Source organism: Gigantopelta aegis, chromosome 1 (assembly GCF_016097555.1).
Source record: "Gigantopelta aegis isolate Gae_Host chromosome 1, Gae_host_genome, whole genome shotgun sequence".
Classification (NCBI taxonomy): Eukaryota; Metazoa; Mollusca; class Gastropoda; order Neomphalida; family Peltospiridae; genus Gigantopelta; species Gigantopelta aegis.
In genome coordinates, this window is record NC_054699.1 from 44445568 (window position 1) to 44459093 (window position 13526).

The following is a 13526-nucleotide window of genomic DNA, read 5'->3' on the forward strand; positions in this document are numbered from 1 at the left end:
TTCCCGTTCTTACCTTCACAGAATCAAGCCGATGTCCTACATCATTAACTAGTCATTCTCTATGTATTTGTGGGTGGTTGGTGTACAAAAATACTGATTTGCAGCCCCCAGCTTCTCCCTCCCCCATATGATCAGTTGTGGCCCTAATTGTATGATCTGAATCCAGAGCAAAGTCGGTGGTAGGGGAGAGGCAGGGATGGAGTGATGTTTACCTGAGGTGCAATGTAGTCTGAAAGAAAAGGCCGTATTCCATGATCAAAATCGTATCTCATCACAAGGTAGAGTCAAAAGGATGTTTGGCAAAGTCGTAACTGCTGCCATGATTCACTATCCATGTGCTCATCGTTAGGATTGATCATCTTCAGTGGACATGTCAGTTTTCCCCCTGCCCCAGTCAGTGTCGCGCAACTGGTATATCACAGACAGCCGTGATACATTTAGAGAATTCTTAACAAGCTACTCGGCAGTACCGTTTATCTTGCACAAGTGAATTGATGTTTATCAAGATAAACGGTAAGTTGGGTATTCCATTTATTACTCATTATTAATCTTTATCATTTTTATGGAAGATTTTCTAACGATACTGTTATTGAAAACAGGTTTGCAAGTTGAGAACAAGAGACACTGTTGCATCATATACGTATCGCTGATGACTTAACAGTGTTCGAAATAAGCACTTGTCCGTTTGTCCCAACAAGTCAAAATCTATCCGGACAAGCAAAATGTGCCTTGGTGGTTGTCCAGTGGACAAGTAGAAATTTTCAGTGCAATTTTATTTTGAGCAATCACAAACATGATCCTGGTACTTGAATGAAACAAATCATTTATTTGGACAAGTGAAAATATTGGTGGACAAGTAATTTCTAGATGTATTTGTCTGGTGGACTAATGAAACATTATTCTTATTTCTATCACTGCTTAAGTTAGTTGACATGACTGCCACCATGGAAACTTTTTAGGATTGTTTGTTGTTGCCTAACTGTTGTGACGTTAGTGCACAGTGAAGCATTATTATGATGACAAAACGTATCTAGGGGAAGAAACTGGGGTTATTCTTTCCTAACTTCTCTCTGTCCATATGGGTAATAAGTTCTTATATTACCCATACGGTTAAAAAACCATCTTGGTACATATCAAAGTGATACATCGCACTAGAACACCAAGCGGGATGGAACACTTCAACGCCACACGATGATGTCATCAATTGGTGTACTACAAACTTACAGGAACATCAACTAAATGAATTGAGTGATATAAATTAAGATCGATTATGGGTAATAAATAGGATAGTAAACTTGCTGCCATTTCGTTTCATGTTTATGTCCCTTGTGAAATAATTATCATTGTCACTGGTTAAGGCTTTCAGCCTGATAAAAATGGAAGTTTGTTTGATATCCTATATATGTAAGTATGTGTTGTCCTGACACTACATACAACAGATCCGTGGATGCTCTGTAGTGTGAGGTAAGTGTTTTGAAACTGTCCCGGTGACAGTAGGAAGGCATGATGGTTATTGTGGGACATACTCATTTCTCTGTCATTGCAGCCATCATTTTGCTTAATGGTGCATCTTAATGCTGTCTTGAATTTGCCACCTCACATTTTAGAATCTTAGGTTTACATTGTTAACATTTTAGAATCTTAGATTTACATTGTTAACATTTTAGAATCTTAGATTTACATTGTTAACATTTTAGAATCTTAGATTTACATTGTTAACATTTTAGAATCTTAAATTTATATAAATTTATATAATTAACATTTTAGGGTCTTAGATTTACATTGTTAACATTTTAGGGTCTTAGATTTACATTAACATTTTAGGGTCTTAAATTTACATAATTAACATTTTACGGTCTTAGATTTACATTGTTGACATTTTAGGGTCTTAGATTTACATTGTTAACATTTTAGGGTCTTAAATTTACATTGTTGAAATTTTCGGAACTCGGATCAACCACTTGGTGTTTTAGATGCTTGGATTTACAACCTAATGTTTTAAGAAGTTAGATTTACTTTTTAAAATGACTTAGATCATGGTCTTTTGCAGTAAGCTTTGGTGTTTGTTCCTGGATGTGTCATCGCTTTAGAAGACTTGTATTTAACTTGTCGATTAAACTAAACAGTCAAGGCGTGGGGACAGAGGGGGAGGGTTGGGGTCGAACCCCACCTCCCCACTTCAAGGACATTTTCTGGGGGAGGGGTTCTGGCATTTTCCAGAGGAGCATGACCCGACCCCTCAAAAAACTTTGCTCACCACAGTCTAGACCAGGGCTCACCCTGTACATTGACAAATTAGTCATTAGCTAATTTTTATACAAAGTGGCTGCAACATTTAGTCTTTGGCTAATAAAATATTCATTAATTTTACATATTTTAATAATTTGCAAGTAAATTCTCTTTATACATGTACAAAACCAAAATTTGTCCCAATGTGAGCCCTGCTAGACCCTCCTGACCCCCCCCCCCCCCCTCCATTAGAACACTTCCCTACCCATGTGCCTGCAGTGAGATGTTGTCTGTGTTCCATCATTACAGCAATTTAATACTAGCCAGGTTAGACATCAGTTACTGTTCATTGTTGTCCATTTTGTTTTTATTTTTTTCATTAGATGTAATAAATTGTGTTCCACCTTAGCATGGCTTTTTATAATAACACAACTTTTAGGGGGGACATGATGCTTGTTATAGTAAAGCAGTAACATCCAAGCATTATATTAGAATGTAAAATTAACAGCAAGCATGTGAACAAGCTTTAATTTTAATTAGCAGTTGAGAACTGGCCTGGGCCCCGTTCCACAAAGCGATCTTAGCCCTATGATCACCTTAAGTATATAGCTACCTAATGCACTTTGCTTAGTGGCACGAGGCCCTGGTGCTTATATAATCTAGCCATAAATAATCGTTAATTTTCCACAAGAACAATATATTCTTGTGCAAAATAAACTTGTGCAATAAATAGTAAGCAAAAACAATGTATGTGAAGTCCTGTATATTTATCAGGGTTTTGATGCAATACTGTAAATTAGGAAATGTTAGTGAATTTAGCGAGGCCATTCACGGCCATACAAGACGCTAATAATTTGTGATGCTAAATTTAAAGAGACATACTGTACAACAGACTGTTCCAAAAAACGTTTGTGTGATGTTTTTGTCAGTGATTAACTGAAGGCACAACAATGGTTATATACTATTGATTTTTTTTTTGTGATTTTTTAACCAAAAGGCTAGCAAACAACAGAAGTTAGTTAGTTAGCAAGCACATGACTGCAATTTTTGACTAAATTCAAGATGTCTGTAAGATGCATAATGTCAAGATTTGTCAAAAGCATTATTTCAGCTGATCCTACAACTTATGTTTATTGTTTTTTTTAGTTTCTGACATGACGACCTCGCTAAAATATATCACTTATTTGGATTTCGCTAAATTTTAAGATCGCTAATATTTTATGATTTACAGTAATTCATGTCATTCAGGTTTGTTTCGTTTAACTTTTTCATATTTTTCTGCCTGTTCTGTTTATTTAATTTTTGTTTGTTCATTTTGTATGACAACTTGTTAATTGTTATTTTACTTTTTAAGTAACTTTCTTTTGGAGGGTGTGTATTTTTGTGTTGTTTGGGGGTGAAGGTTTTTTCTTCTCGCTCTTTTTTCAGTTTTTAGTTCTTTTGGTATACATGTAGGTATCATGACATTAAAGGGACATTCCTGATTTTGTTGCATTGCAAGATGTTTCCGACTAATAAAATAGTTCTACGATTAAATTTACATATTAAATGTATTTTCTTGTTTAGAATATCAGTGTCTGTATATTCAATGTGTTTCTGGTCGTCTTAATATTTGTAAGAAGCCCAAACTGGATTCGGTCTTCAAATAATTTCGCACATACGAAAACATATTTTAGGAAATAAAATGAAATTTAACCTAGTAAAAATATTAGAACAATCAGAAACACGTTTAATATACAGCCACTAATATTTTATGCAGAAAAATGTATTTGATATTAATTACAATCGTTAAAAAGGCTCTGTTAGTTGATAACATAAGTTGCAGCAAACTCAGGAATGTCCCTTGAAGAAAAACTTATTTTTATAAAAATAACAGTGACAGTTGTAGGGCTCAACATACATGAAGTAAAATATGGCCTGCTAGGGTTGGGGTTTTTTTTTTAAATAGCAGGCCAAAAACAAATATGCTCTGGTAATAAAAAATTTGATCTGCTGAAAATAAAACAGTATGGGGTTGCGGAAGGGGGCAGGAGTCTTTGTGTTCTAAAATACAACATAATCACGAGCTCAGCCTCAGCTCAATAAAAGATGAGATGGTCGTACGTAAATCTCTCTCTTGAAAAATTACCTACGATTTTGTTTGTAGTTTTAGCAGGTGGATTTATCTTTCATCTGCTACGACTAAAAATAGACTGCATTTTGCATGACGCTATTTCGAACTCGGTCTAGTTTAGCTATTTACATTATAATTTTAACTGATACATAGATTTTTAAATATGTGCCACTGTGTTTGTTTATATTTGTGCTTTGTTATTCATAATGTTGAGAGTTTATATTTTTTTACAGCTTGCGTGGCAGGGGAGGTGGGCACCAAAATCGATTGTACATGAATATCCACACCAGTCATTTGGCACGATCAGCGATTCCAATCCAGACTTCACGGAGATAGACATCAATCAGGAAACATCCACAATGAAAAATGCTGTCGCATAGACAGTCACCATGACATAGACAGTCGGCAGCAGGTACAGACATTCAGCATATGATATAGACATTCAGCAGATCATACAGACATTCAGCAGTAACTCGTAGACATTCAGCAGATAATATAGACATTCAGCAGATCATATAGACATTCAGCAGATGATACAGACATTTAGCAGATACTATAGACATTCAGCAGATGATAGACATTCAGCAGATACTATAGACATTCAGCAGATGATAGACATTCAGCAGATGATACAGACATTCAGCAGATTATACAGACATTCAGCAGCAGATGACAGACATTTAGCAGATGAGAGACATTCAGCAGATGATATAGACATTCAGCAGATCATACAGACATTCAGCAGTAACTCGTAGACATTCAGCAGATAATATAGACATTCAGCAGATCATATAGACATTCAGCAGATGATACAGACATTTAGCAGATACTATAGACATTCAGCAGATGATAGACATTCAGCAGATACTATAGACATTCAGCAGATGATAGACATTCAGCAGATGATACAGACATTCAGCAGATTATACAGACATTCAGCAGCAGATGACAGACATTTAGCAGATGAGAGACATTCAGCAGATGATATAGACATTCAGCAGATCATACAGACATTCAGCAGTAACTCGTAGACATTCAGCAGATAATATAGACATTCAGCAGATCATATAGACATTCAGCAGATGATACAGACATTTAGCAGATACTATAGACATTCAGCAGATGATAGACATTCAGCAGATACTATAGACATTCAGCAGATGATAGACATTCAGCAGATGATACAGACATTCAGCAGATTATACAGACATTCAGCAGCAGATGACAGACATTTAGCAGATGAGAGACATTCAGCAGATGATATAGACATTCAGCAGATCATACAGACATTCAGCAGATAACTCGTAGACATTCAGCAGATAATATAGACATTCAGCAGATCATACAGACATTCAGCAGATCATATAGACATTCAGCAGATACTATAGACATTCAGCAGATACTATAGACATTCAGCAGATCATATAGACATTCAGCAGATGATACAGACATTCAGCAGATGATACAGACATTCAGCAGATACTATAGACATTCAGCAGATACTATAGACATTCAGCAGATGATAGACATTCAGCAGATGATACAGACATTCAGCAGATTATACAGACATTCAGCAGCAGATGACAGACATTTAGCAGATGAGAGACATTCAGCAGATGATATAGACATTCAGCAGATCATACAGACATTCAGCAGTAACTCGTAGACATTCAGCAGATAATATAGACATTCAGCAGATCATATAGACATTCAGCAGATGATACAGACATTCAGCAGATACTATAGACATTCAGCAGATGATAGACATTCAGCAGATACTATAGACATTCAGCAGATGATACAGACATTCAGCAGCAGATGACAGACATTCAGCAGATGAGAGACATTCAGCAGATGATATAGACATTCAGCAGATCATACAGACATTCAGCAGATCATACAGACATTCAGCAGATCATATAGACATTCAGCAGATGATACAGACATTCAGCAGATACTATAGACATTCAGCAGCAGATGACAGACATTCAGCAGATGATACAGACATTCAGCAGCAGATGATATAGACATTCAGCAGCAGATGACAGACATTCAGCAGATGATACAGACATTCAGCAGCAGATGATACAGACATTCAGCAGATGATACAGACATTCAGCAGCAGATGACAGACATTCAGCAGATGATACAGACATTCAGCAGCAGATGATATAGACATTCAGCAGATGATACATACATTCAGCAGCAGACGACAGACATTCAGCAGCAGACGACAGACATTCAGCAGATGATATAGACATTCAGCAGCAGATGATACAGACATTCAGCAGCAGATGATACAGACATTCAGCAGCAGATGATAGACATTCAGCAGATGATACAGACATTCAGCAGCAGATGATATAGATATTCAGCAGATGATATAGACATTCAGCAGATGATACAGACATTCAGCAGATACTATAGACATTCAGCAGATGATACAGACATTCAGCAGCAGATGACACAGACATTCAGTAGCAGATGACAGACATTCAGCAGATGATGACAGACATTCAGCAGATGATACAGACATTCAGCAGCAGATGACAGACATTCAGCAGATGATACAGACATTCAGCAGCAGATGACAGACATTCAGCAGATGATATAGACATTCAGCAGATAATACATTCAGCAGCAGATGACAAACATTCAGCAGATGATACAGACATTCAGCAGATGATATAGACATTCAGCAGCAGATGGCAAACATTCAGCAGATGATACAGACATTCAGCAGATGATATAGACATTCAGCAGCAGATGACACATATATACATTCAGCAGATTATACAGACATTCAGCAGCTGACATTAATTTTGATTAGAATAGTTTATAATTTTGATAGTCATTGCACAGTCGAATGTGGTACTAACAAATTTACTGCACACATTTCACTGCTCCAATTCATTATGCCTGTAACAAGGAATGCAAAAAGTATTTAAATATTTTGAAATCATTTCTGATGGAGGAGGAAACAGACTTCTCTCAGCCACTGATCAATTCCAAAATTGGGGGGTGGGGTTGGTAACCTCCTCCCCCATTGAAATAATGTTAAACCTGTTGATGGGACCACCTATCACTACTTCCTTAAACCTCACATAGTTATCTCCTCTTGCAGTTTTAAAATCATGGAAAGGCTGATTAGTAATTGCCCATATATATATATATGTACAAGAACATTCTACAAATGAAATATCTTCTGGAGAGATCCTGTCTTGTGGGATGCTGTATATATTTCTCGTTCCAGTCAGTGCACCACGACTGGTATATCAAAGGCTGTGGTATGTGCTGTCGTGTCAGTGGGATGCTGTATATAAAAGATCCCTTGCTAGTAATGGAAAAATGTAGCGGGTTTCCTCTCTAAGACTATGTCAGAATTTCCAGATGTTTCATATTCAATAACCAAGGATTAACAAATCAATCTGCTCTAGTCGTATCATTGAACAAAATAAACTTTAAAGGGACAGACCCTAGTTTCAGACAGACCCTAGTTTCAGACAGACCCTACTTTCAGACAGACCCTACTTTCAGACAGACCCTACTTTCAGACAGACCCTAGTTTTAGACAGACCCTAGTTTCAGCCCATGAAAATGCACACTAAGTTTAGTTAATCTACAAACCTGTATCACACTTGGATAAAGTTACAACTGAGTGAAACAAGAGTCTCTGACTTAGAAATGGCGAAATACTCTCTAAAAATAGGCTAAAACTCGACTCCTTATTTGTTACTTCTCAGACGCACGTGCGTTTTTAAAAATATAAGAAATCCATTTTGCGATATTAAAAACACCAGGATGACCAAACAAATTTCGAATGTACAGAAATGGATAATCTAAACAATAAAATCGAAGTAAAGTATGATTTTAGTTATCAAAAAACGGCTCTAATAGTAACAAATATGCCTTAGTGTTTAAAAACTAGGGTGTGTCCCTTTTATTTGTTTCATCTTCAGGAGAGTATACCCTACCTCTCACCAATAAATGTTTATAGTTATCCTATCCCTCCTAAGCTTAAAACTTCTCTTGATATGCAAATAGTTTAACCATATTCATATTATCATTATTATATATGTAAATTACTCAAAAGTGATCATGTGGGACTGAATATATGAAACCTATTTTCTTAAACACAGGTATTTAAGAACCTATTTTCTTAAACACAGGTATTTAAGCATTGTTAAGTTAAAGTTTTGTTTAACGACAACACTATAACACATTGATTTATTTATCACTGGCTGTTGGATGTTAAACATTTAGTAATTTTTGACACAGTCTTAGAGAAGAAACCCGCTGGTGCCACTGCCAAGGATCGATCCCAGTCTGACAGTGCATCAGGCGATCACTGTACCACTGGACTATGTCCCACCCCGGCCACTAATCTTTGACTTCCGTATTGAATAGACATCCCAGATAGCTTATGTGTGTGCCCAGGATAGCATGCTTGAACCTAAATATCATATTTGCAAAAAACTTGAATTAATTCGACAGAATACATGTGTTTGTATATAATATAGTATCTTTGTCTTCAGTTGGTTTTTTTTGACAAGGTGGGTTTTATAGAAATTTGTATTATACTAAATCAAAATTCAGTGATTAGGTACTTTGTTGGATCAATATTCACTGTGATTAGGTACTTTGTTGGATCAATATTCACTTTGTGATGAAAATATTTGTATAGAATGTATATTTTTACACATCCATTTTTTATTTAAATTTATTACGTGTTGAGATTTAGAATAAAATGTATAACATTTAAGGACAACTGATTTATATATTTTTAACCTATTGTTGTTTCTTATTGCTTGTTACTTTCAACATAATAATTATGCGGGTAATTTTTAGAAAGTAAAAGAAAGACTTTGATGTTCCACACGAGATTGTTTTATAATAAACCTTGAAACAATGTTTGTTATATTTGGCTATCCTATTACCATTTTTCAGGGACCAAATTTGAGAGAAGAGTTGGGGACCTATAGAAAAAATTTAGCCTCCATGTATCTCGCAAAAGTTCTGGCTAACTCCACCAGAGGGCCAAATCAATGATGGCCGTTGGCGGCCATACTGAAAATCTAAAATCACCATATCTCACTTAATATGTGAATTAAAATAATGAATACGGTGTATATTGCCATTACACAGAGGGTGCTTAATCTTCTGGTGGGGTTATTTTTGTAAGTTGAAGACATTTTGATATTGGAATCTAAGGTGGCTGTTGTTCACCACATTGATAATTAAAAAACGGATATCTTGAAATATTTGGATTAAATCATAAGTGAATAGTTGTTTTATACAGAAAAATGGATTCACAATCTATTGTTGAGATTATTTTTTACCATTTAAGATCTTGATCTTTAAATCCAAGATGACCGTTGTTCATAATATTTAAAATTAGAACATGTTGGAGCCCTTGGCAGTGGCGTAGGAAGGTGCCAAAAAGGGGGTTGGGGGGCACACTTTTATATTTACACACTTTTACACTATTATAAAGCAAAATATCTGAAAAGTGGGGGCACATGCCCCCTCCCCCCACCCCACTTCCTACTCGGTGCTTAAAACCGAATACTGAGACTATTTTCACTAACGGGACATTCACAATCGTTTTATGGGTCGCATTTACAATCTTGGAGGCAGTGCCGTGCCCATTGTCATGGAGTATTCACACCTTGTCAAAAAGGTTAGAATGCAACAGTATACACGAGTACACTAAAAATACAAATAAAAATGACACTATATATTGAATTTAATGTTTGTATTTTAATCATGTACATGTATATACACTAGGCCATGTCTCTGCCAATAATAACAAGAAAAAAAAGTTATTTCTACAGATCGTTGCTCATCCGCTTCAAAACCCATACCACAAGGATATATGAATATTATATATTTATAGACTTATTTTATTTTATTTTATTTAAAAGTAAAGACCAAAATATAACTTGAATTTATACCTGAATTTGAATCTCCTTCCAAGTGACATTAAACAATATGGGTGTCGGTGACCACACGACTTATTTTACCTATAGACGAAGTCTGTAGCAAGTGACATTAAACAATATGGGTGTCGGTGACCACACGACTTATTTTACCTATAGACGAAGTCTGTAGCAAGTGGCATTAAACAATATGGGTGTCGGTGACCACACGACTTATTTTACCTATAGACGAAGTCTGTAGCAAGTGGCATTAAACAATATGGGTGTCGGTGACCACACGACTTATTTTACCTATAGACGAAGTCTGTAGCAAGTGGCATTAAACAATATGGGTGTCGGCGACCACACGACTTATTTACTTATAGACGAAGTCTGTAGCAAGTGACATTAAACAATATGGGTGTCGGCGACCACACGACTTATTTACCTATAGACGAAGTCTGTAGCAAGTGGCATTAAACAATATGGGTGTCGGTGACCACACGACTTATTTACTTATAGACGAAGTCTGTAGCAAGTGGGGACGAACAGGATACGTTGTGGAGCGAAATGGTAATACATTGGGAACGAACTTGTATGCTTGCTTTAACTTTATTTATATGCCGCTATACCACTAGGGTTTCAGACATGTCTGTTGCATGTCCGGTCTCTGGATAGCCTTTATTTGTGTGCATTTACCATAGTTTGACCGGCGTCGTGGTTAGGCCATCGGTCTACAGGCTGGTAGGTACTGGGTTCGGATTCCAGTCGAGGCATGGGATTTTTAATCCAGATACCGACTCCAAACCCTGAGTGAGTGCTCCACAAGGCTCAATAGGTAGGTGTAAACCACTTGCACTGACCAGTGATCCATAACTGGTTCAACAAAGGCCATGGTTTGTGCTATCCTGCCTGTGGGAAGCGCAAATTAAAGATCCCTTGCTGCTAATCGGAAAGAGTAGCCCATGAAGTGGCAACAGTGGGTTTCCTCTCAAAATCTGTGTGGTCCTTAACCATATGTCTGACGCCATATAACCGTAAATAAAATGTGTTGAGTGCGTCGTTAAATAAAACATTTTTCTTTTTACCATAATTTGACACCCAATAGCTGATGTATTTTTGGTGCTAGGGCGTCATTCATTCTGGATAGCCAGTGCTTTGACCTGGGACAAATAATAGGACAATGTAGATAATTACTCGGAGTGGGAGTGGGACTTTAAATTAAAATTAAGAATTTTTGAAAGTACATATAAAAAGTAAAATTATAATAAAATTGTGAATACTCTGTTTTTAAAAATATCTGTACAGCATAATTATAGACAGTACGTAATGGTTAACATCTAAAGTATACTACTGCTTATAACACTGTTACATTATCATACCTATTGTGTATTATGTGTATATTATATGTTTATGTCTATAGTTTATATTTCTGTCAAGCGTTTACTGCAGCAGTCTGTATAATATGTTTGTAAACCACCTCAATGCATCACCGTTTGGTGATCGGAGTTGAATAAAGTTCTGTTCTGTTCAGACTTTAGAGAACACCAGGTAACAAAAGAAACAATAGATGAACTTGCTACTGAACGAAGGAAAGAAGGAAGGAAATGTTTTATTTAACGACGCACTCAACACATTTTATTTACGGTTATACGACGTCAGACATATGGTTAAGAACCACACAGATATTGAGAGAGGAAACCCGCTGTCGCCACTTCATGGGTTACTCTTTTCGATTAGCAGCAAGGGATCTTTTATATGCACCATCCCACAGACAGGGTGGTACATACCATGGCCTTTGATATACCAGTCGTGGTGCACTGGCTGAAATGAGAAATAGCCCAATGGGCCTACCGGCGGGGATCGATCCCACACCGACCGACCGCTGTACCACTGGGCTACATCTGGTCCCCTGCTACTGAACGACTACCTGGATTGAGTTGAACAGAACACAACCCAAGCTGACATTACCAGAGTCACGGGAAAAACTAAATAAGAGACAGCTTTGTACTATTAGAGTTAGAAAGAATAAAATATATGTTACACAAGTGTTGTGCAGATACATACATGTACATGTACGGATAGAGGCATCAGGCGACCACTTTACCACTGGGCTAGATCTTGCCAGAGAAGAATGCAGAATGACACCACTAGAGCACATTGGTGTATTAATCATGGGCAGAGGTGTATGTAGAAGTGCCTGCTATGTAACGGGGTGTAATTATCCCCATGTTTGGTTATACACTCGGGAGATGCACTCCATCACACTAGCTGAAACTGTTGTGGTCACCTCCCTACTGAGTGTAACACGAAACAACCCCCCCCCCCCCACCCCCGACTGTCTCATATCAGACTTGAACCCAGTAGCCTACCTAATCACCATGGCTCCCGTTTCAAGTCTACTGAACGGGATACTTTTTTTTTTTCTCTCTCTCTTTTTTTTTCTTTTTAAAAAAAAAACGACACAATGTAGAAACAAAATGACATACTTTAAAAGTGTTTTAATGTCTTTCAAATGGCATTCATACATCAACAACAGTAACTGTTTTGATCTGAGTATTTCGTCAGCATTTTCTCACACAGAATGTCACATACCACAGCTTTTAATAAGCCAGTGATGATGACACAGTGATTTTTAGTGTATCTCTGGCGGGCGCTGTAATCTTTTAAAAAACAATATATATAATAATAATAATAAACACACCCCACCCATCCCACCCCCGAAAAACACACCCACACTTTCACCCACCTGGCACACATGTCTGCTAGCACACGTGCCTGTAGCCCAGTGCCCCGTTCCACGAAGTGACCTTAGCCTTAAGATTACCTTAAGCTACCCTATGCACTTAAGTTGATCCTAGGGCTAAGATCGGTTCGTGGAACGGGGACCTGTATGTTAACGCTTCTGTCCAGGAACCAGGTTTTACACAGCTTTACAGAGACAGAAAAAACAAAAATTGCAAGCTTAATAAATAGCTGGTAACTTACCTTGCGACAAGGTTGTACAAGCATATTTTACACGGTAGTAACTACCGTGTTTCGAGCTAGTATTTGGAACCTTTTTACAACCTTGCGACAAGCTTCCCGCAAGCTTGCGACGAGCTTCCCGCACGCTTGCGACGAGCTTCCCGCAAGCTTGTTCAGTTTAAGCTAGTATTTGGAACCTTTTTACAACCTTGCGACAAGCTTCCCGCAAGCTTGCAACGAGCTTCCCGCAAGCTTGTTCAGTTTAAGCTAGTATTTGGAACCTTTTTACAACCTTGCTG

The 13526-nt window shown here is 37.2% G+C and overlaps 1 protein-coding gene and 1 long non-coding RNA gene across 3 annotated transcripts in view; both read left to right on the forward strand.

Moving 5' to 3' along the window:
* Nucleotides 1-7874, forward strand: part of LOC121375575 (cyclic AMP receptor-like protein A) — a 58136-nt gene extending 50262 nt beyond the window's left edge. Inside the window, exons 14-15 of one of the 2 annotated variants that reach the window (XM_041503105.1) lie at nucleotides 4576-4762; nucleotides 5039-7874. In XM_041503105.1, coding sequence (XP_041359039.1) covers nucleotides 4576-4722 — 147 coding nt within the window. In that variant the 3' untranslated portion in view covers nucleotides 4723-4762; nucleotides 5039-7874. Of the gene's footprint in view, nucleotides 1-4575 lie in introns of both variants that reach the window. The other variant, XM_041503096.1, reaches the window with a different exon arrangement.
* A 283-nt stretch (nucleotides 7875-8157) lies between these two features.
* Nucleotides 8158-9254, forward strand: LOC121368317. The gene is made up of 2 exons (XR_005957502.1): nucleotides 8158-8481; nucleotides 8512-9254. It is a non-coding gene; the product is annotated as an uncharacterized LOC121368317 (long non-coding RNA).
* Nucleotides 9255-13526: the final 4272 nt, after the last annotated feature.